This window comes from Denticeps clupeoides, chromosome 3, assembly GCF_900700375.1.
Source record: "Denticeps clupeoides chromosome 3, fDenClu1.1, whole genome shotgun sequence".
Lineage (NCBI taxonomy): Eukaryota > Metazoa > Chordata > Actinopteri > Clupeiformes > Denticipitidae > Denticeps > Denticeps clupeoides.
The window spans coordinates 20,873,531-20,898,848 of record NC_041709.1 but is presented as its reverse complement, the minus strand read 5'-3'; the positions used below and the strand labels follow the sequence as shown (position 1 = coordinate 20,898,848).

Below are 25,318 nucleotides of genomic sequence, written 5' to 3'. Positions count from 1 at the left end.
GTCCGGGTGTGTGTGAGCTGTGAGTTTTTAGTTCCACTCACATTCACTTTCTTGTGACCTTCACAACGATGGGAATGAAACGGGTTTATGTTCGGAAGAGCGCATGCTTCCATGGCAATTACTCCGATGAAGATCCTCCTTTTTTCCGTTAAGTACTGTATCCCCTTAGATCAGGCAGCTGGCCAAGTACATGCAGCTTTAAAGAGTTTTGCTGCCTGAGTTACCAAGAGTCCTTTTTTTTAGCATTCTGATTGAATGATAAAAAAACATGAACTTGCTTCTAGGAAGTTATTATGCATGTAGGTCCAGACAAAGGTTGTGTGTTTATGTGAATTTGTGCGAAGTGCACACACCTGATTCTCTGTATAGTCACCACGTCAGGCAACTGTGTGCCAGTATGGCAGTGAAGGTAAAAGCACCACGCTGAGAAAATGAGATGAAGAAGCAGATCAACTGAGAGTGAGTGTGAGTGAAGGCACAAGCTCTTTGACTTTTTGTGTGATGTTCCTTGTCTGTGGCTGTGCAATATCCAAGCTGACAGCTGGAATCTCTTAATCGTTGGGCTTCAGAGAAGTTCTGAAGGGCGTCACAGTGGTTAGTTCTGCTGCTTTACAATAAGGACCTCTGGATTTCAGTCAAGGCTAGAGTCACAATCCATTGACATTGTTTGCATGCATGGTTATTGATCCCTTTTTTTTCAGCGTCATGAGGAAGAAAAGTTCCCAAAGTGACTAAAGTTTCCAACAAATTACAAACCTATCATTCAGACAGTCATTTGTGCTTTTACTCTGTTCAAATGGGCATACAATGTTGTGTAGTTTAATGTATTAATTGCATGAACTGGTGTACATTAATATTTATCTTTTGAAGCTGGGCTGTCATCCAAAAAAAAAACGATAAATGTGTACACCCTTGCTTCCTGTTAGAATATTGGGAATAGAATTTTGAGACCAAAACTGGTCAGATCCCTGTCCAAGGGTTCTTACTGCCTCAGAGCTATAGATTACTAGCATAATCTCAGTCACCTGGGTAAGCAAGTTTATAAAATGGAAAGTCTGAACATAAAAATCAAGTCATGGGTGATAAATCAATTTTATTGCTTAATTAAATTTTTTTCCTTTAAGACGATGGTTGAAGTAAAAACCATGATTCGTGTCATCTTATTTGAAAGGGTCCAAAAATAAGCACATATTAAATAGTTTGAGCTTCATAACGTTACCGCACAGTGGACCGCTCTCTGCTGAATCGCTCTGTGCTGAATCGTTTGGTCCCTTCCAAAACCAGCAGACAGTCTGACGGCGGCGCACATGTTAGGTGAGGAGCTCATCTTGAAAACTGCCCATGTCTCCATAGTCATTTGGAAGTGGTTTGGTTGCCAAGTCTGTATAACCCAACTGATTGGCTGGCATCTGTACTTGAAAACACACTTCCTTCACACATGAAAAGTGGAAGGTTTAAGTTTCTGCTGCAAGCACCACATGCAACGCAAGACGTTGGACCCGCAATTCATTTTGCCAGTGGGTGGGAAACGCTGGCATTTATTGCATAGTGTGACCAAATGGGCATAAAGTGGGGCAGGGGTGGCCTAGCGGGGCAGTGGTGTCTGAGCAAAGCACTGTCCCCACACGCTGCCTCCCGGGAGCCTTCCCTGGCTGCCCACTGCTCACTAAGGGTGATGGTTAAAAGCAGAGGACACATTTCGTTGCAGTGTATTTCAATTCACTTTCACTTTTTCACTATAGCCTGCGAGACACTAACAGGCAGCAAAGCAGTGTCTTCAACAGGAAGGTATCTCGGTGAGAAGAAATAATAGATGCAGTGACATTTCATATGAAAGATACGATGCCTATTTACACAATGGAAAACCAACTGAGTCACACAGATATGAGCTACCAAACCAAAAATACTGAAACAGGCCGTGCCCCATCTGTATCACAGTACCCATTGAAAAACAGCAAAGCTGCAGGAGAATTTAATGTGTTGCATCTGACCTTTTAATAAAGAAAGAAATTTAGTGGAAAATCAAATGGAAATTAGGTGTAAGTCCTAAACACAGTAAAGATTGCTAAACGGTGATACAACAGATGAATTGTATTTTTTTGACTGTGAGTGAAAGAAAGAGAAAGAATGGTGTTTCCAGATAACTTGTTAAAAATGTCAGTCAAAGTTATAGTTGTGTTTGGTGCCCTGTCTTTAGTCTTGTCTTTGCATCAAGCTGTCATTTTAGTTTTTATTAGTCTAAGTCATGTCCTTACTCATTTTAAAAGTCCTGAGCATTTTCATCTTATTTTATTCAGAATTATCATGACTATTTTAGTCAAGATTTACTCAACAAAAACTGATGATATTTCAGTCTAGTTTTAGTAAATGCATGTGTATTTTTATCAGTTTATTTAATAATGCAATTCTAAATGGAATTATTGTGCTTGGCCTAGCAGGTAAGGAAGTGGACCTGTATAAAAAGCAATAATAACACAATGAAACGAAAGGAAATAACGTCTCATCTCATTTTTGTCAACATAAATAAAAACATTATACTATCATCTTTATTTTGTAAACCACATTTAGTCTTGATTTTTATTTGTCAAAAATATTACCTTATATATTCCATATAGTTATTGTCATTGCATCTCATCCTATCTTCTTCATGTCAAAAAGATATTTTTGTCCTGAATTTAATTGAAGAAAAAAATTGTCAAAGTGAATTTTATTGTCATCTTAGCGTTATACAGTCTAGTATACAAAAAGAGATAACAGGGCTCCGGTTACACTAAACACAAGAAACAAAAAAGAGTAGGCATATTTACATGCATGAATTTAAAAAGAAGAAATATGGACATTAACCAAAAACAGCGTTGCCGCACTGATTGATGGGGGCATGCCTGTTGTTCCACGTTTCTTGCTGCAGTTACGCGAGCCATCTGGCCGAGCAGACAGAGGGGGGCCGGCAGGGTCACTTATTTATCGATTTTTATTGTTTTCCAGACTCATGTGTGACTCGTGTTGCAAGAATTATAACTGCTTTGGCTGCAGCGCACACATATTTCTAGAGGAAAAAAAAAATAAACAAAAGGAAATATTCTCGACCACAGTTCTTTGAAAGGGAGATGGGCCGTGGGGCGTCATTTCTAACCGTCATTTGGGTCCAATATGCATGTGGTCAGTCCTGCCAGAGACAACAGGATGTGCTGAACCAGAATTCTCTATTCCATCCATGCACACAAACAAGCACGGACACTCAAAGCCTAACAAATTTCAAATATGAACGCGTAGTTTATTTAGAAATTTTGTGTTGCTGATTCCTCGATTCATCTGCATTTTGTGTAAAGGAATTGCATGTTTTTTTTTTTTCAAATGGAGTAAACTCTCTCACACACACACACACAATTGCAGAAAATAATGAGTTTCTAAAGAGGACCAGTGACTGCATGAATCATGAACTACCTGAATAGATTTGAAGTGAATGAAGTGTTCCTGCCTGAGTTGGAAGATTACCAGTATAGGCTACTACGGTGCTTAGGTGTTTATGAAAATGGAGGGATGGATGAGTGGATAGATGGAACTGAACTCACAGGAAGCAAATAAAGTGTTTTTTTGAGAAGTGTTTGCAGTCTTTTCTGCTCATCCTTCTGCTCATCCTTCTGCTGGTTCATCTGTCCATCTCTCAGCTTTTTACTTTACTTTATTTTGCAGACGCTTTTATCCAAAGCGACTTACAAGAGGAAGACACCAGCAATTCCCGTTCAATTTTTATAGATTTTGAGTTTACAAAACTAAGAGCTCTGATAAGGCCTAACTTTTCAGAAAAAAGAACATGCTCGGAAATTGTTAAGTGCTAGACTAAGAAAAAACATTTTTTTAATTTATTTTGTGCAGTGTGTACGCATGTGCGTGTGTAAGAATTAGATTTGTCTGAAATACTTTTTGAATAAGTGGGTTTTCAACTGCTTCTTGAATCGATCGGCTCCTCTGGATGTCAATACGGTCCTCATGTCTACTGACCTTCCCTCTCTTCTCTCCCTGTGTCCATTCATGCGTTTACCCTTCTCTCCACAGAGATCTGCATGTCAGTGGGACTCGGTGACATGTGGATGTCCTTCAGACAGAGGGACGCGCGTTGTATGAAACACTCATGCATGCATCGGATGTTAGCGTGTTTGTGTTGGCCACGTTTTGCTGATAGGGTTGTGTGAGATGTGCACATTGGATATGTTTGTGAGTCTGTATGGCTTGTGTGTGTTGTGTGTGTGTGTGTGCATGTTGGGGGGTGGGGGATGGGGGGGTTGCTGTCACTGAGTTTTGATTTTAAAGTGTTGGGGCACATTTGGCATTATAGCTGGCTCCCAGGCAGGTGAGGGGGCAGTTTTTTGGGGGGGTTGGGTTGCGTTAACCAGAGCGATCGCTTGATCCGAATGTCACTGGAGACCTCTGCCTGTGGGAGGGGGGCACAAGGAGGAGTGTGTGTGTGTGTTTGTGTGTTTTATGTGTGTGTTGAGGAGTACAGGATACACACAGGGGACCGGGTGTGATGCACACATCCCCAAAGGGCAGATACACGCAGGAATGGGTCAGGATTTGGGGTATAGGGGTGATGACACATTATAGCTCACACACCTCCAGATCGCCCTGGTAACAGACTCATCCAAGTGTGTTAATATGGAACAGAGCATGCTGGGATATGAGACGGTCTCTCACAGATACATGTTGTTCATAGTGTGTGTGTGTGTGTGTGTGTGTGTGTGTGTCCTTTGAGAGTGTGAGTGGACTGTTATGGCTAATGGAAATGTCTTGTTTGGATTTTGTGAAGAGAGATAGAGACAGATGGATCGAGGGATAGAAAAAGACTATTCCTGTTCTAACATCAGACAACCAAATGAGTAAAGGTCTGGGGTTTTTTGTATATATAAAGTTCCAAGTTACAATTTGCATTTTTAAATAGTCAAAATTAAAAATAAAACATTTGGGCAGATATTAGGAAGTATTAGCCAAGAATCTCATAAACGTGTATTTGTAAACAAAAGAGAGAGAGAGAGATCTTTTAAAATTACTTTTTGGCTGCAAATGTGTGCTGTGTGCTTAGATCTTTAATTGTTTTTCATCTCAGATGACACTATACTGGTCCTTTAAAGAGTTACTGTAGCAGAAAGATGACCTTTAGATGTACATGGCATGTGCACACACACACACACAAACGCATGTACCCACACAGGTTTGCATATATGAAAAAATGCTCAACAGTGTTATGATGTTGAGGGTTGTGTGTGTGTGTGTGTGTGTGTGTGTGTGTGTGTGTGTGTGTGTGTGTGTGTGTGTGTGTGTGTGTGTGTGTGTGTGATGAACTGTGATAAAGTGCTGAAGGGGCTGGATGTCCACAGGTCAGACAGAATCAGTGTCACTGATCCAATGAGTGACGCAGTAATTAAATGAAGTCTGATCGAGACCCACTGAGTCACACAAACATGACAAACTTATTTTTCTCTGCTTCTTTTCCCTTTTCCATGACTTTTCTGCCCTTGGATGTTCTTGGTTGCAGGCATTGCTGCTTTAATTTAAAACACGAGTGTTAGCCTTACAAGCAACAAGATTACTATTACAAGTATTAATGCAGATAGCGCGTGTGTACATATGGGTGTGCAGCTTTGGAAACTTTGCTGTTTATTCAGCTAGTGCTGAACTGTGATATGCTGAGAAAGTGTGTGTCTGCATCTGTATGGGTGTCATATTATCAGTTTAGTTCAGTTCGTTTTCTTTACATCATTCACACACACATATACCATTGGATATGGCAGAAGACACACACACACACGCAGAGACACATGCGCAGTTCGATGCTGACCCCTTGGCGGGGATACTGACGGTTGTTTTCCTAGAAAAGCAATGAATACAGAACAGGCAGAGGAACACGGGGGGTGGGGGTGGGGGGTAATGAACATCTTACACACACATACATATAAACTCACACACACTCAGGCCACACATTCTGCATCTCTCATAAGATCAGTAGATGAGGAGGACTGCATGTGAATCAGTGCATCCACTGACCCCAGCGTGACGCAGGAGTTTTAAAGCCGAGCGCTGAGAGCCACCACCACCACCACCACCGGCAGAAGCAGCAGCAGCAGTTCATAAAACATGCAGCAGCACAGGAGACACTTTTAATCCACCCCACACTCTCTCTCTCTCTCTCTCACTGGTTCTACCTTGTCTCCCAGGACAGAGAGCTGGAAAGGCTTTTAGAGCACCACATGATCTAATGCACTTTTAAGCATAGGATATCAGGTCTTTTCAAATGTGCAACCCTGCTTTTATTAATTTAATGAATTGATTAAACGTACAGGATCTACAACACCTCCTCCACTTCATTGGACAGTTTTTTAAGAAAAAAAAAAAAAAAAAGCACCGTCCCCACACACTGCTCCCCGGGCGCCTGTCATGGCTGCCCACTGCTCACCAAGGGTGATGGTTAAAAGCAGAGGACAATTTCATTAACTTAATCCATTACTTTAAACATTACATTTACAGTAATAATTACTTTGTCATTTTTTTTATTTCCATAAGAATCTATAATAGATAGATTTCCTTGTTGGAAGGAGGAGTGAATTATTGATGGAACGCCATTAGCTGTTACACTGTGGTGCCAGGGTTTTATGATAGTAACATTCTGACGCATCCGTTAGAATAGAATTTCTAATGACTTTGTTTATGGATAGCATGTAATGTGACAAGTCTCTGTCAAAACGATGTCGCTTAGCAACCACACCAACAGCTGGATCATAGATATAAACATAGATCATAGATCCAGCTGTAGATCATGGAACTATATGGCTTTTGATTACTCTTGAAAGTAACACAGCAGCACAGCACACGTTGACACAACAAACTGTCCTCTGCTTTTAACCATCACCCTTGGTGAGCAGTGGGCAGCCATGACAGGCACCGGGGAGCAGTGTGTGGGGACGGTGCTTTGCTCAGCGGTACCTCAGTGGCACCTTGACGGTTCAGGATTTAAACCGGCAACTTTCCAATTACTGGTCCGCTTCCTTTCCCGCTAAAAAAAAAAAAAAAAAAGTGAAGTGATTGTCACATGTGATACACAGCAGCACAGCACACGGTGCACACAGTGAAATTTGTCCTCTGCATTTAACCCATCACCCTGAGTGAGCAGTGGGCAGCCATGACCGGCGCCCGGGGAGCAGTGTGAGGGGACGGTGCTTTGCTCAGTGGCACCTCAGTGGTACCTTGGCGGATCGGGATTCGAACCGGCAACCTTCTGATTACGGGGCCGCTTCCTTAACCGCTAGGCCACCACTGCCCCTTAACCGCTAGGCCACCACTTCCCCACAGTGATGTTATCACTGCCATAGACATTTAAAAATATTTCATTTTCAAACAAACCAATATAATAATCCAACAGCATCAACCAGCGTTTGAAGATAGTGAGACTGTTTTGTGTGAAGACCCTAGTAGGTTGTTGGATGTTGGACCTTAAATGCTTAGTGTCATAGCTGACTTTACATGCAAGTTATGCATGTGCAACTAAGCAATGAGCGGATACACACTGCCTTTATGCGTATGTGTGTGTGTGTGTGTGTGTGTGTGTGTGTGTGTGTGTGTGTGTAGGAATGCAGGTTGGTCAGTGGCTCAGTTCAGGAAGAACGAGCCTTCAACTTCCTGTTGATGCAGAGAGGAGAGGAAAGATCATAGATTAGAGAGGAAACAGAGACACATACACCTTCACACAAACCCACAATGCATGGACACACCTAGCTGTTCAAAAGTTACACAACTTCACAGAAATGATTTTATGCCTAATCATAATTTCCTTTTCATTCAAGAAAAGATGATAATCATACCACTAATGGCCAGTCACCTGGTTTATGAATTGCAGAAGGTGTTTTTTCAGCCAGTGGACACACGCTTAAGGAGTAATATGTTGAATTTAGGGAGATCTATTCATTTTTAAGGTCATTACTAATAGAGGGTTTATAAGTATGTTGAACATGTTAGATATTTACATACGTTTACATTAACGCATTTATCAAACGCCTTTATTCAGAGCAACTTACAATCAGGGACAGTCCCCCCTGGAGACACTCAGGGTTAAGTGTCTTGCTCAGAGACTCAATGGTAGTAAGTGGGTTTGTACCTGTCACTTTGTGGTCTTCTGGTTCATAGGTGTGTTAGAGAGCACCTTCTGCACTGAAGGATTTAACAACAACTGAGAGATATCTGTTTGAATTATGATGACATTTGCCAAAACATGGCTGAAAACCACTTCCAGAATGATACATTTATATGGCAAATATGAGAATTTATCATTGAAATCTGATGCTAGAATATCTGGTTATATTGCTTTGGGATTCATGTCAACAATTATCAACCATCACAGTGGAACATTTGTTTTAGTGTACCGTCACTGCATTCTCAGTTGTTTGGACCCCCCCCCCCGATATGGGAGTAGCTACATGATGAAATGTGGCCTGCTTTGCAGGTTTGGTTTTTGAAGTGAACACCAGCTGTGCACTGATTGGGACCGCTGTAGGGAATTCAGGGACTCGCCAGGAGGAAATCGCTCGCACCTGATCTCATAGATGGCTGATCCACACACATGTTCTATAAAAAATATAACCAAAATATCTGATTTCCTACTGAGCTTAGCTGATATACACTGGTACATAACTCCACATGTGTTCATTCATGGGTGGGTGGTAGTAGCCTAGTGGGTAACACACTCACCTGTGAACCGGAAGACCCGGGTTCAAATCCCACTTACTACCATTGTGTCCCTGAGCAAGACACTTAAACCTAAGTTGCTCCAGGGGGGGACTGTCCCTGTAACTACTGATTGTAAGTCGCTCTGGATAAGAGCGTCTGATAAATGCTGTAAATGTAAATGTAAAAATTCATAGTTTTGATGTCTTCAGTGAGAACCTACTAATGTAAATGGTCATGAAAATAAAGGAAACACATTGAATGAGAAGGTATGTTCAAACATTTGGCCCGTACTGTAGGAGGTATTATTTTTGTGTTTCCTTTATTTTTTGAGCAGTGTAGTAAAACTGTATATGTTGTACATGATTCCTACTTGGGAATTGCTTACTTTGCCTTTACCTACTGTTGAGGCTGAGCATCGTTTTTACTGGGGAAAAAAACTAAAAAATAGATTTTTTAATGTTAAGAACAACTGATTTGTTTGTGTAAGAGGAATTCTGAATTTTGCTGAATTCTTCTGCAACTTTTCTTATTTTGTTTTTGCTTGGGGTCATCAGGGAGGTTATAGGTCACAGTGAGTCAAAGGTTATGTGATCAGCTCACGATTTTTATAGTTAGGTTAATAAGTTGGTCTTTGAAGTTGGTCATTGCACTGATTACAAAGACCTTGACCTTCAGCCATCTAGTGTAAGGGATTTAGCATTTACCTTTTGAACATGTGACCTTTAACCTCTGATCTCTCTGTCATTCCCTTGTTATCTCTAACCCTTACCACTCTTCTCCTCTTCCACGTAGTAATTCAAGGTGATGTAAGATATGGACATTCTTCCTCCAAGAAAAAATCACACATCCATTACTTTAGGATGTGGGTGGTTATGTGAGAACCATTGTGGGTTTGTTGAGAGCACAGGCTGATGTTTCTGATGTTCTTCTCAGTGGTAGTAGCTGAATAGATTGATCTTTTTGAGTTTAGGGCTCCTAATGTGATTGTGTCCTGATGTGACACTGTCAGAGTGTGTGCTGGCATTGTCCTGCCATGTTGTGTGCATCATACACCAAAGTCTATGTGCTGAATGTGTTTGGGAGAGTTGGAACCTTCCAGAGTTGTATTCATTTTATTTTATTTTAGTTTTTAGTTTTAGTTTTATTTTACTTTTATTTATTTACGTGCATAGTTCCAGCAGTACAACACACAGTGAGATGAATCCAGAACCAGGCTGTGCATACTTAAAGATAAGTTATACAATAGAATAAATGGGGAACAGGGCTAGATTTAAAAAAAAGTCCAAATGCAAGCAAATATTTATGATCAAAGAGAACATAAGACACAAACATGACAGGGTAGTGGCTATGGATACTGCACTGACACAGTATTTAGTAGAATGTCAATGTTACAGTGTAGTGTGTGTGTGTGTGAGTGTGTAAACATTTTTCAACCTCTTTACATCACTGAAGCCATTGTGGGGTTATGCCTTGGGTCAATTTTTCCTGTGTTGTCTACACATATGTTTGTATGGGCAGAATCTCACTGGAGGCTAGTCTGACACGACGCCCTTACCATGGTTATGTGTTTGTTTACTCATAGTACTGTACTTTTTGTGCTAGCTACAAATGTAGAAATAAAATGTGTGTTAAATGTGTTACAACCAGGGATGTGATGTTAGCAGGACTTCTAAGCTCAGATTCAGATGGAATGGAAGGGAGAGAGAAAATAACTTTGCCTTTGAGCTTTGCACTCATGAGGATCACATCGCTTTAATCAGCTGTCTGATTGTCATACACGGTCCCATGACTTTTCATCGGAAATACCCTGTGTGTGGCTGTGTGTGTCTGTGTGCATAAACCCAGGCTGATTCTGCTGTGTGCTTTGGGGTACAGCCAACTGACATGCAAAACCATAGAGTTCAGCAGGTTTGTGTGTGTGTGCACACAGTATGTGTCTGAGTGTGTGTGGGTGAATTCTGTCTGTATTATCTACGTGTTTGTACATGTAATGGGAGATGTTTACATTGTACATGTATGTCTATTTGTGTTTATGTGTTCACTGCGCGCTGATTGTTCTGGCTGTGTGTGTGTGTGTGTGTGTGTGTGTGGGTTTGCATATGCTAGTAGTCCAGGTGGTCCAGCAGGTACCAAATTGATTGTAAGCAGCTCAGAAAATTGCCACCTCAGCACTAACCTCCCCCAACACACACACACACACACACACACACAAACACAGACACAAGTCAGCAGGTCAGCCAGCTGTTGACCAGTTCCCTTCTCTAGCCAATCATAGGCCTCCTCGTACATGGGCATATATTTTGGAGCCAATCAGAAAGACTCAGTATCTGCCAGTCAAAACACCCTAGTTGTTTGTGAGTTTGCTTCTTGGACAATCCGCCAGGACGCTGTGTGTGGCATGTGTGTAGGGGCGTTGTATATGGTTCTGATAGAGCACAAATAGCTTTTAAATGGATGTATGTTTGTTTTACTATATTTCTGGGACAGTTATAAATTATATCTCTTTGGACACTGTGTGTGTGTGTGTGTGTGTGTGTGTGTGTGTGTGTGTGTGTACAGCAGCAGCTCTGAAGAGTCATTGTTCTCAGCTGAGGTGGAAATGTGACTTACGGTGCAGCCACTTGAGAGGTGTTTCATGTTAAAATCATAAATTAGAGCAAAGAGACTGCAGTGTGCGTCACTGAAGAATGTATTACTGCTTCATTTTAAAATTAAGCAGACCCCTCACACACAACTCTGTCTGTCATCTGAAGGATGTGTGTTTGTTTTATTGAGGTTTATCAGGCTACAAAAGTCTTAGGAGTGCTCATAAATGTCCTGATTAAAGTGAAGTGATTGTCATTGTGATGCACAGCACACGGTGCACACAGTGAAATGTGTCCTCTGCATTTGACCCATCACCCTGAGTGAGCAGTGGGCAGCCATGAGAGGCACACGGAGAGCAGGTCAGGATTCGAACCTTCTGATTACGGGGCCACTTCCTTAACCGCTAGACCACCACTGCCCCCGTTGAATATGTTTAGGCCGTGTGCATGTGTGTGTGTGTAATGATGTGTTGAAAAGGTGTCAACAAAGGTTGTTGACATCATGACAATGCAGCGGTTCCAGTTCCCACTGCCATGTTGGAAAACGACTGATCACTGATCAGCAGGCGATGGATGAACGACACGAGCGCCGCCCGTTTTTGGATCCCATTCCCACACAACAGCCTGACAGTGAGGGAGTAGTAAACGAGCAGCTCTCTGAGTGTGAACGGAGGATCTGTCTTTCAGCTCCACTTGTTATTTTACAGGAGAGCATCTGGTTTCCTTCAGCTCAGATCAGAAGCCTTCTTGCAGTGTTATTACTTTTACCCTGAGGATGTTAGTGTTAGGATTTTGGAGACCAAGACCATGTACAGTGTAGATTAAAGCCATGGTTTCAATTTAGGTTCAGGATTTTGTAAAATTAAGGTACGTTGTACTACAGTCAGGGTTGGGTGTTGTTTGGCAGTTTAAATTCACATTTATGGCACTTAGCCGACGCCCTTAACCAGAGCAACTTACAATCAGTACACTGTAAAAAAATTTTAAGTTGGGAAAACTTAAAAATTTAAGACAACCTCTTATGCACACCATCTCTCAGATGTTTTAGGGTATTAGATAAATGCCCCCACTGAAATTGCATGATCCATTCCTACATTTGTGAGGCCTTATGGTCCTTACTAAGATAAATATGAACCCCACACTTTCTGAAATGGTGCCAGTGTATTGTGTCTGTGTGTTTGCTTTGTGTCATGTGTTGGGAAATCTTAAAAATTTAAGGCAGCCAGCTGCAAAGCATTTTTTAATTCTTGCAACTTCATGCCCACATTGTGAAGGCTTGGTTAAGACTTAGTTGTGAGGAAGTGATGGCATAGCGGGTAAAGAAACGGACCCGTAATCAGTAGGTCACTCAGGGTTAAGTGTCTTGCTCAGGGACACAATGGTAGTAAGTGGGGTTTGAACCTGTGACTTTGTGTTTGTCTGGTTTATAGGCAGGTGTGTCACCTACTACTACCACACTGAATGGTCTTGTCTCACTCTGTCTGCAGCATTAGGGCAACTACTGAGAAGAAGCACATGATGTATTAATTGTAACATTCTTCATTTACAGCAAGCTCAAAAGTTGTATTACAAAATGTGTAACACAGTCATTAATAAGCCTTTGAGACCTCTGGTGTGTCTAGATGCATTCCATGCCTGTATTCCATGTAGTTACTTTATTAATAAAAAATAATTACTGTATTTAATGCATTAAAACGTAATTGCTGTATTTAATTCATTAGTAAACAGGACGTGATCATGGTGTTGATAACCAGTTCAACACTCACACACACACACACAGTCACTTTAATAGCTAATTTAGTTTTAGTTTATACACATGCGTAAACACACACACACTTGCATTTTTCCCTACTGTTGACACACAAACACTCTCACTGCCATTTGGCCTGCTTAGTGTCTTCCTGCTGCACGTACACACAGATTTTCCCATAGACGCCCCTCTCTTTCCGGGGAGGGGTGTGTGTGTGTGTGTGTGTTGCATGTGCTTGAGCTGGTGTGTGTGATCAGATCCCGTCACTATTCATTTTTTCATTCCCCGTAATCTCAGAGGAAATAAAAACTAGTCATTAATTAAGGGGAAAACTTCGACTGATGTGGTCAGTGCTTTGTGGCTCAAGAAAGAAATACTTATGTGTGTGTGTGTGTGTGTGTAAACAGATCTGACTTTGTGCAGTGGAGAAATTTATACTTTTTGGGGTGCAAAATAATATTCCCTAAAATGACCCTATATGGGTATATGCAGGCTGAAGCGCAGGAACATCTGCCTTGGTCAAGGGCCAAACTTACAGTATGTGCTGTCTCTTGCACACACACACATATGCATCGACAGGAATACACTGTTCAGCGACAGACGTCAGCTCATTAACACATTAGTCGCAAATACACACTCACGGCTTCTATTTTCGCACAAACTCTTTCACACCCTCATGCCATTTACACACACATACACTGTGCAGAACTGCACTGGCCATGGGTGCATGAAACACTTTGGTCAACTGTAACCTGTACACACACACACACACACACACACACACAAGTAACAGCCGCAAGCAGGAAATGTGTGAATTCCTCACTGTGCCGTTATCATGGGCTGGTCGTGTTTATAAAGTGTTTCAAATCAGCTCAACACTCATCTTTTTGTAAACGTCCTCAGCTTATCTCAGCCTATCAGCCTTCTCCGTCTCACTCTAATTGGACTCTGTCTGGTGGTGTTACATCAATTAGGGTGTCTGGGATGTATTAACTGTCCTGCTCAGAGACCCGGTCATTCACACAGAAACGCACAGAGACACTCACATTTATTCCTATATCTTTGGCCGAACCTAAGATAATAACGTGCGCTTTGTGAATGTGTATATTAACATTCATGGTGCTGTAATAGACAAATTGTATAGGGAATTCACTAAGAAATTTTTTTTTTCTCTAAAACGGGAACATTTCTATCAGATTTGGCCTCACGTCCACACAGAGACAACTTTTCAGGGGACCCAGAACAGTTATTTTCTAAAACGGGTGATTTCATGGGGACAGCAAATTGTCTTTTTTTGGGAAAACGCTGACGTATCAGCCCACCCTCCAACCCATAACCTTGAAAAATGGGTGACATGGGCGGTTGCCCAGAGCGGCATCACTGCCATCTTCGCCTCTTTTTTTGCGCCCATGCTGCCCCTAGTATCATGCCAGCGTGATTGGGAACCGATTGGTTTTCTATTTGGCCGCTGCTGAGCTGAAGTCTCACACACAATCTGTCATAAGGAAAATAAAGCATGTTTCATTCAGAATATTGTCAGTCCAAGCTCACTGTGTCACAATGAACTTTTTCCCGGGTTGTGTGAAATGGCAGGGAAAAAAAAAACGAATGCGGAACCTCATAAAGTAACTACGATGCACATTTCTAATAAAAAACAAGGCTGGAGGACAACGACGTTGTCCCCATGCAGGAGAAGATGCACTTACAGGTGTGGAGGGGGCCATTCTGTGGGTCTCCGTATGGATGGCAACATTTCAGGAAAGCGTTCTTGTGTGGATGTAATATCATGGATGCCTCTTTGGTTTTACAGAGGAAACGACTGCTCACTGGCTGTTCTTTATCTTGGAGAGGAGGAAGTAACTTTGCATCCAGTTGTCATTATTTCTATCACTATGCAAAATGGCAAAAGTTTGACAGTTCTCACACACTCTACTTCCTCACTCTGGATGTCTTAGTTTAACACAGGGTCCCATCTCCTCCCTTTGTCCTCTACTTCCCGCCATTCTCTATGCTCGTAAGACCTCTTATGCTCACCAAACCAAAAATGCAGACAGATTATCAGCAATTAATCATTTTAGTTTTAGATAAATGGTGCAAGTGTGGTGTGTCTGTGTGTTTGCTTTGTGTGTCCAATGCGTATTTACAAGAATATATTTTGAATACTGTATGTAAGTCCTTTTTTAAGCCAGGGAATTTGTATAGCTGAGCAGGATGAGGAACTAAAAAGCAATTCAAGTAGAATTGCATTACACTGTTTTGCTAAATTGAAATGAATTGTTTAAATAGTTTAGCAGAATTAAATTAAATGGAACTATACATGATACATTTCATTTGAGGATTCAGTCAGGACACAATATTACATGTATGTGGGACAGAGCTGTAAATGTTCTGTATATTTGTGTGGGATTTTCAAATGACTGGATTCTGTTTTTCCGAGGATGATGATGATGATGTGTGTGTGTTTGGCTCAGAGACAGGTCTCTTATCACCTGAGAGGACAGTTTAATGAGGGAGTAGAAGCCTGCAGCACCATTCCACTGACCCCTGCCCCACCAAAACACACAAACACACACATCGTCATGTTGTAGATGTGTATGTGTATCTCATTATTTGAACATGTTGAACCTTTTTTTTTTTTATCATGGATGTGTGTGTGTGTGTGTGTGTGTGTGTGTGTAGTAGTTTACCTCATCCTGTGTTCTATGGGTGGCCCCTCTTTTTTCATCTCAGGTTAGAACTATTTTCTGTTCCTTTCATGTATGCAAGTTGATATGGATCTTGTTACACACACAAAATCATTCAGAAAAATACCCACCCACACACCTCCACTCTGCAGTGCTTCAACACTGTCTGCCTATCCACTATTGGCCAAAGAGAGCTAGACAATCGAAGGAACATGAAATCCTCTGCAGATTGATGAGCAACTGGTCTGTTGAATTAAATGTTTTGTTATACCAGGGTCACGGGGCAGTGACAGGGACAGTGGCAACAATGTCTACTGTGACATTTGATAATGGTTGGTTCTCAGGCACAGATATTAGTCATGCTGTGCTCAGGTTTGGCAGCATCCCAGTACTGTGTGTGGTCCTCAAAAAGTGTGTTTTTTTGTGTGTGTGTCCCCACAAAAACAAGAAAGTGCTGGTCCTCAAGATACACTTTCAATTCATTTAAAGATTTGCTTTTGGTTTAATGGTTTGCTTTTGGTTAATTTAAAGATTTGCTTTTGGTTTATGGTGGCAAAAGATTCATGTTGGGGCTCTATTCAAATATTCATATATATTTGTATGTATGTGTTCTGTTTTAATTATGCTAGGTTCTCTGATCTTTCATTCATATGCTCCTAAACCAATATTAACTGTAGATAGACAGAATGACGCTGAAAAGTCTGGTGTCTTCTTATTTATTAATTATTCCAGTTTTAACTGAAGCGTTGTTATTTTTTGGTGTGTTGTTTCTTTGTTTTTGCTTGTACTGGACTGTACTGGACTTTGCAAAAAATGAAAGAATGATGTCAGCATGTCCATTACATTATGGATATCATTGTAAAAATTATACACACACACACACACACACACACACACTCTTTAGATGTGCACACACCAAACCTCCGCTCTGTCACAGTTTGGAAGTGGAGCGCTGTCTGGCACCCCGAGTCCTTAAGCTCTGCCTTCCCGGGAGAACAGCAGCTCCGCGTGGAAGAACTGCAGCCCCCTCAGTCAGATCCACCTGTCAAACCTGGTAGGCTAGAGACACAAAAGTAGCAACAAATTCAGTAGATATACTGCTCACAGATGCACTAATTATGGAAATATGTCCACATAACAAGCACAGAAGCATATTCGCCAGCTGAAATGCAGGCAGAAACACACACACACACACAAACACACACACACATTGCGTCAGCAGGCAGTCCCTGGAGTCAGGAAGGCTCTAAAACTTTAACCCACTTTCCTGTCTGAGAGATTCCACCGGAGCAGCTCCCTCATGTATCCTAATGCACACACAGTCACAAACACAGCAAATATATGCACGAACATTTGTCATATGACACATCAACAAATCCATAAAAAACGAACACACTGGCATGCATATAATCACACAATGAATAAAGCAGTTCTGTCTTTAATATAAGAAAAGCCAAATACATTTGAAAAACTGAAAATTCCTAACGGATTCCAAACATATGTGTATGTGAATCACGCAGGTGCAGGTTTGTGTGGTGGACAAAGCTCAAAACTGAAATGGTGCAGTGGCCAAAACTGAAGCTGTGTATAGACACACATCTATACAGGGTTTATTATTACACACAAAGGCTTACACTCTCAAAAAGGCACGCAGAATTTAACACTTGAGATTCCAGGTCAGATTCACATTCTGCTTTCTCACAGCTCAGGCAAGCTGGTGTGTGTGTGTGTGTGTGTGTGTGTGTCGATTCTCCCTGAGCAATCAGTAGTCTGCAGCAGGGGTGGAGCTATAAGATCAAAGCACATCCCGCACCCAGTGATCATTTGCCATTTGATGTCAAAAGCAAAAACCTGGCTCATTAGGGGTGAGCAGTTTATATTGTCAACTGGTGTGTGTGTGTGTGTGTGTGTGTGTGTGTGTGTGTGTGTGTGTGTGTGTGTGTGTGTGCATTTTAACTTCTTATCAAGCAGATTTACAATGTTTAAAGGTAAAAGGAAATGGAATAAAACAATGGATGTTTTCACACTGTGTAATATGACAAGCTACTTCAATGTGGCATAATGTCAAGACAGTAAAAGAATACACAGATGTGACCTGATAGAATTTGTGTCACACAAAATTTGGCTAAATCCACTGCATCACAGGCTGCATAAAATTGGAATCATGTTTGTAACCTCACAATGACGACCTCCATAACTTTAGAGGCCTGATTTCATATCAAAACGTTCATATAAATATAGACAGGACATGCCCATTGGGTTTTGTTCCGAATTTTTGGCCGATATGTCATGCCCCGCTAGCCTCACACCAATGCAGTACAGCCACACATTTCTAAAAGCCACACTTAACAAGCCAACAGCCTAGACGAACGCACTGGAGTATAGTTGTTTTTGGCAGCCTGTTTTAATTTTAGTTATAGACTAGTCTTTGCATCGTTTTAGTTCAGTTTAGTCTTTATTAGTCATTTTAGTTTTTATTAGTCTTATTCATGTCCATACTCATTTTAGTGTAGTCCAGTTTCAGTCAACAAAATGGCTGAGCATTTTGGTCTCATTTTAATCATGAATAATTATGCACGAATAATAAAATAATTAATAATGTGTGAACGAGAATGAAATGACATCATCTGTGTAACCAAATGGGAGACAATAATAGACAATAATACAAACAATAATAATGCGATTAAACCAAAGGAAATAACTTCTTTTCTGATTTTCGTCAATGAAAATGAAGTGTATATTTTGCAAATCACATTTACTCTAATTTTATTTGGCACTAATATTACATGATATATTTTTTATAGATATTTATATAGATACAGATCACATGACCGGCATTTGCATCTCGTCTCATTTTTGTCACAACATTAAGGTTCGTTGGTGAAGGCATTTTTTCCTAAATTTTGTTGATGAAAACAACACTAAACAGGAGGCACTCATGAAGAGCCTCTGATGACCGTCAATCAATCCTTCTCAAAAACAAATCTACATCTCTATGAGCATTGACTAGTGGTGAGAACTTAAAGGATGGGTACCAGCATGTATCTCCTTGTAAGTCGTAAGTATAAGCATCTGCCAAGTACAATAAAGTAAAGTAAAACAAAGTAAAGTTAAGTAAAGTAAAGAATTTAACCCTGGTATTGGGGCATCCAAAATGTTTCCCATGGATTTTCTTTGAGCGCTCTCCTTGCTTTACTTTGATGTTGTGTATTGAACCCTGACAGACAGTGTAGTTGAGTCGAGCGGGTACAGTATTAAAGGGCCGTAGCTGGCAGCAGGCCTTGTGTTTATTCATCACGCTGCCTTTTTGTGCTGTCAGGCTGCATCATCCCTGCGTGCTTGAGAAACGTGGCTCTGATGAATGGGCTTCCTCTCCATAATGTTTTTTGGCAACTTCACAGATGTGCTCTACATCAGAGGCCTGGGAGCAAAGGAAAGAGCACACAGAGGAGGAATAAAGTGATGGGAGGCAATTTTACTATCGCACGGGCCGGCAGTGACGAGAGGGTTAACCTCTGGATGTGGGGGTGTGAGAAACAAGTGAATATTTTAAAGGGTGTGCAGGAAGAGCCATTGACTCAGGATGCGGGGGTGTGTGTGTGTGTCCTTGGACATTCAGTCAGGCAGCATTTAAGAAGCGTATTACCCCTTGGGATAGAGATACTTGGACATCTAATAGGAAACACCCCCACAGGAAAAAAATGTCCCTGTCTTTTCACATTATGCCTGGAGTGTGTCTTGTGGCTTGAGCTGGGGGTGGCATACCACAACGTTCGGTATTGGCCACACACACAGAAGGAAAGAAAAGCCCAGGAGTGTGTTTGGTTATGAAACAGGACAATGTGTGTCTGGCTCCCTGGTGGTTGTGTAACTCCGCTGTTAGATCACTGAGAGCTGCTGTGTATTTTTAGACATTTCTGGGTGTGCTGAAGCCCGGTCCAGCTGTGTCAGAGGTAAGCCCTCCCTGTCAGAGATTAAGGTTTGTATACGTGTGTCTGTTTGTACAATCATTCAGTGATTGAAGAAAAGAGAGACAGAGTTGATGTGCAGGACGTTGGTCCTGTCCTCCAACCCAAAAACACACACCTCTCATATCTGTGGCAGCTGAAAGCTTGCTATTATGTGTATGAAAATGTAAATAGTTTCAAGCTCTGTGTACACTGAAGACAGGAGATCACTAGGAGAAGACTGACACACGACCTAAAGTACCGGTGTAGTTGAAGTTGAGCTTTACTGTTATTTCAGCTATATGCATGTTAGACAGTACATAGTGAAACGAAACAACATTTCACCAGAGCCTGGTGCTACATGTAACATTAAAACAACCCTTGTGTTTTTGTATTGTCAAATAATGCCTCACGACACCTTTGTGGGCAAAAATTATTGAATGTTTGATTATTTTGGAAATTGCTCAAGTTTGGTTAAGTGATATATGAAATAAAAAAAGATTTTGGCAGATTTTGGTGCAGGTACATTTTTGCCCACAATGTTGTTGAGAGTCATTATTTGACACAACACAAAAATACTAATGCAATCAAGTCATTTTTGCTGCTGATCTTTGACATGTCTAAGACTCGAATTGCCTCATCCCGTTACTATTTATTATATGGAAAATAATAACTTTTTAATAAATAATAAGTGATTCCAATGATTAATCTGAAATTTAAAGTTTTAAAATTCTGACAATTATAGTAAAAGTGGATGTTATGTGAGGATCTTATGGCAGATTTTGAGTTTGTACATTTTTGTACATGAAGAGGGGGAGAGGGTAGTCCTGAGGAAGAGGGCACAAGGGTTAAACAAAGTAACATACACACGAAACAGACAAACTGAGCTACATAAAGTGCAAACAGGGGAAACAGGCAGTGCAAGAACAACATTTAACAAAAAACATGTAGACAACAATGCTAAACTAAAGAAATGCGCAATAATAAATGTGCAAAAATACTGTACAAGTACTGTGTAAAACGCAATAATAGATAATATTACTCAATTTAACTGATGTAGTGCGAGTGTGTGTGTGTGTGTGTGTGTGTGTGTGTGTGTGTGTGTGTGTGTGAGTCTAAAGAGGAAAGTCCCTGATTGTTCAGGTGTCTGATGACCTGTGGAAAGAAGCTGTTGCAGAGTCTGGCAGTGAGGGCCCGAATGTTTCGGTACCCTTTTCCGGATGGTAGGAGGATGAAGAGTGCATCTGAGAGGTGTGAAGAGTTATGGAAGGAAGAGAGACTCCGATGATCTTCTCAGCTGTCCTCGCTATCCGCTGTATCCAGTTTTGCGATCCGATGCGTTGCTGTTCCCAAACCAGACAATGATACAGCTGGTCAGAATGCTCTCAATGGTCCCTCTATAGAAGGTGGTGAGGATGGGTGGTGGGACGCTGCTGGGATTCTTGGCTGTTGTGCTGGTGGCTGTTGAGCTAGAGATTCCAGGAAAGGTTCTCCTCTAGATGAACGCTGAGAAACTTGTGTTCTTGGCGATCTCCACATAATTTCCTCAATGTTTAATGGAGAGAGGTCCCTCCTTTCTCTTCAGTTTAGAGTAGTGTACAGTAGTTTAACACTCCGCGGGTCTTGTCTGGCCTGAGGGAGGACAAGGCTATGAACTGTCCAGTTGCTGAAGTTGCACGCACCATGGAGCCTGTGTTACAGTGTTTTGAGGCAGTATTTTGGATTTTGGATTATCATGGGAACTAATCCGCCGGTAAGAGATATTTGGGATTAACATGTTTTTTTTCTTTTCACAGTGATTAGATCAATGATGCTTAAACTCAACCTAACATACTTATTATTATTCTGGCCACACATGGCGATTGGCTGAAGGGCATGCTAAGTGTGATGAAATCTCATGATGTTGTAGATTGATATATTTTGCACCGCAGAAGATAATTCTGATTTATTCTGATACTGATTTATTCTGATACTGGTTCTGTATCAGTAGCTACAAACTTATAGAATTACCACCATCTAAATGCACATAGCAACTAGGGGTGCAACGCTTCAGATATCCCAGGGTACATCGTTTTTTTTTAGTTGATCCATTCTGCTTCTTCAGACTTTTCAGCTCCTCAGCTCCTTTGCTAGTGCTTCGTTATTTTTTTTTTCAGGATTTTATTTCTGAGATTTGCGCTTCCAGCTCAGCTCCAGTTATAACAGTGTGAGAGGAGCGAGTGGGTGGAGATTCAACTGTGATTGGACATATACTCGTGGGGAGGGCTTTCATTGAGCTCAACTGGCTATTATACGCTTGGCTGGTGTTAAGCTATAAGCTCCAATGGGAGAGTTAATCACTGGACATTACTGGACAATTTTCAAACAGAATTTCAAAACCATAAGGGCATATTGGACCATGCAAAGTGGACCAGACGGTTCAATATTTCACAATTGTACCCTTATTATGAAACCCACAGCCTAAATGGTTTGGGTATTTTATGTACTACATGTTTCATTTGATATGCGTCCCCTGTCCCCCCAGATACACCAGGCCCAGTGACATCCTCACCCCTCAGCTCACCCACGTCCCACCGAGGGATGCACCCCGCTCTGCTGAGTCCCTCCACCATGGGGCCAACAGGAACTCTACACTCCCCCATCAGTACCCTCAGCTCACCCATGAATGGCCTGGGCTCTCCCTTCTCTGTTATCAGCTCTTCGATGGGCTCCCACGCCATTGGTTCCACAGGGATGGGCTATGGCCCCAGCATCAGCCCACAGGTAATAATTTGTGTGTGTGTGTGTGTGTGTGTTAGGGGTGTTGAAATATTGAATAATGTTGAATATTGATTATATCTTAATGATGTTGCTTAGTGATTTTCTGTCAGTGGTATAAAAATTCGAGTTAAAAAGTAGTGCCGTTAGTGACTGCGGCTGCCTTATCTGAGTACCATCTACTTTGGAGTTCAGCTTCGTCCACATAGATTTGAAATGAACACCCTCTGAACATCATACGCATTTTTGCTGCGTTTTGAGTACTTTAATGCTTGTTTAAGCAGTTGTTTAATTGACGCCATTCAAACACACAGCCGACTGAACGCAGTTGCTGAACACTGTTGCTGAACACCGTGCGGACACTTTGATTTGCTCCAATGAGCAAAAAAGCGGTTTGTTCATGCACAATTGACTCAATGAAATGCCTGGTTCAGATGTCCATGTGAAGGAGGCCATACATCCCTCTGATGTATGTATAGAAAATTGACGGGATGCATCGTGATGTATCGATAATCAGTCCATTGAAAATCGTAATCGAATTGTGAGACCAGAGAAGGCATGTAGATGTATGTATGTATGGAACTGGTAAAACATAGCTCTACCAGTAACTTTTACAGACATAATACACATTAGAACCTTCACACGTCATTAACTCTCTGTTAAAGCCAGCCAGTGGATTAACACAGATACAAAAGCATGTATTACACCACTGACATGCAGATGTAATAACTGTTAAACATGCAAAACACTAATGGATACTGATTACAACACTGCCCTCCGGTGAACACTATATGCTCTAGTAAGATGTTTTATGTCACGGGGATAAAAATTGTGCCTGGAAGCATGGAGGCCTCAAAATGAACCATGAACTTTAGCCAACACATGCACACATACACACACACACACACACACCTCGACACTGCACTCCAAGTGTTCTGTCTGTGTTAATTCTGCTTGCTCCTTCATTCTTTTCATATCTTCCTTTCTTTCACACTCATCTCACGCTCACCCTCTCTTTCTTTTGTTCCATAAATAGACACCCAGTTTTCTTTGCTGTTAAAAAAGGATCACAATTAAGACATCAAAGGCTGCCTTGTCCCAGTTTCCTTTCAATGCAGATCGAAAAAAGAGAGAGTGGGGGGGTTCTGTGCCTTAAAAGTTCACTAGTGTTTGCCGGCAGAGAGCTTAAAGGACAAATGAAAAATGTAGAATCGCATGAAGAAGACATTGTGTCTAGAAGTCCTGTCAGACTGTAATTAGAGGTGCTCTTTGAACCTTTTCTAGAGAGATGGGTTTTCTTGACCCCCGAATTTTCTGCTCTTTAAAAAAAAATATATTATTCTATTGCTTTAATCTGTACAGATTGTTAGCAACAGTTGCTGTTGATTCCAAAACCAAAATAGAGCAGTGTGTGAGACCCAGCATATTCTGTTACGTGTGAAATTATGTCTATTGTTTAGGAATTGGAACAAAGTTTTAAACTGCCAGTCCCATCTTTTATCTGTTCTGTTTGCCCTTTTTTCTGCCAGTTGTTAAGTCATGTGATATAAGTAATGTAAGTGAATAAAATTTAGTACTACACACAAACAGTAAATTACATTTTTCTGACATTTACACTACTTTGAAATTGTTGATGGAAAAATTCTGAATTTAGTCACATCAGCTTGTGTGTACACATTGAAAATGTCAGGCATAGTAAGTATCAGTAAAATAAAAACCAGGGTCATAATGTGACACAGACCACACTATTGGTGGAATATTATAATAAGTATGCAGCAATTTTTTGTCCTGCTATGATCAACAATGTGATCAACACACGTTACAGCTGGGTCGGGTGGGGTTCGGGTCAGGTTTAATTTCTGAGTTCTATCTAATTTCATACTCAGGCATGTGCTGTGAATGAGTGGTCAGGTGATGCGTTGCCATTTGCATGAGAAAGATGCGACAATGGATGCTGAGGAGGTGAAACGGAGGCTAGACAAACACTTGGCTCTCATGCTGGCTGCAATAAGAGCATTTTCTTTGTTCAAACTGGTAGGCAGAGTCAACAGTACAACACACTCACTTTTTGCTGCTCTCATTCGTGGGCACCGGTGCCTAACCAACCACCTACACTAAACAGTGTTTAACCCCCATGTAACACACATCTCAACCTGCACCATTCAACTATTTACATCCAAAATATATGTTCCTTTCTCCCCTTTTAAGGCCTGAATACAGTAACATGTGAATGTAATAAATCTAATAAATGAAGTGTGTGTGTGTTAGTGTGATTTGCTGAGTTGCCTGTGTATGTGTTTTTTTAGTATTCTTCCACAATCGTTTTCATGTCAGGGAGAAGAGAGGAGAACAATAGAACAGAACAATAGAACAGAAGAAGCGATCCAGGCCACACATGGTGTCGCTCAGGGTTTGAAATTCCTCCCTGTGGCCACTCGCTTTTTCTGTGGTTTCTCCTGTATTATTCCTTCCTCCTGCAGCCCACCCCCCTTCTGGAATGTTCTGTGTAGCGTCTCTCGGGGAGCTCGGTCAGAAGGAGAGCCAGGCCACAGCAATGAAGAGGATTATCTCACACACACACACACACACACACACACATATAGTCTCACAAACTTCTCTCTCACATACTAAACATTCAAACGCATACGTAACAACACAAATCCACTCCCACACACACATGCCTTTATCAACACACATATGCCATGACACATAAAGTAGTGTTCACATGTACATTTTGACTTCATTCATGCACATCACACACACACAACAGTGTCTACTACACTGCAACTGGAACTAATCGAACTCTAGAGAGGAGAGAAAGCCAGATCCATCTTTCTCCTCTCCCCCTCTTCCACTTGTGCTGCGGTAGTTTAGTGAGCC

At 41.3% G+C, this 25,318-nt stretch overlaps 1 protein-coding gene across 7 annotated transcripts in view; it reads left to right on the top strand.

The window, feature by feature from the left end:
* rxraa (retinoid X receptor, alpha a) overlaps window positions 1-25,318 on the top strand; it is a 124,676-nt gene that overhangs the window by 64,223 nt on the left and 35,135 nt on the right. For all 7 annotated transcript variants that reach the window (XM_028973466.1, XM_028973459.1, XM_028973461.1 and 4 more), the window contains one exon: window positions 22,206-22,444. In XM_028973466.1, coding sequence (XP_028829299.1) covers window positions 22,206-22,444 — 239 coding nt within the window. The remainder of the gene's footprint in view (window positions 1-22,205; window positions 22,445-25,318) is intronic.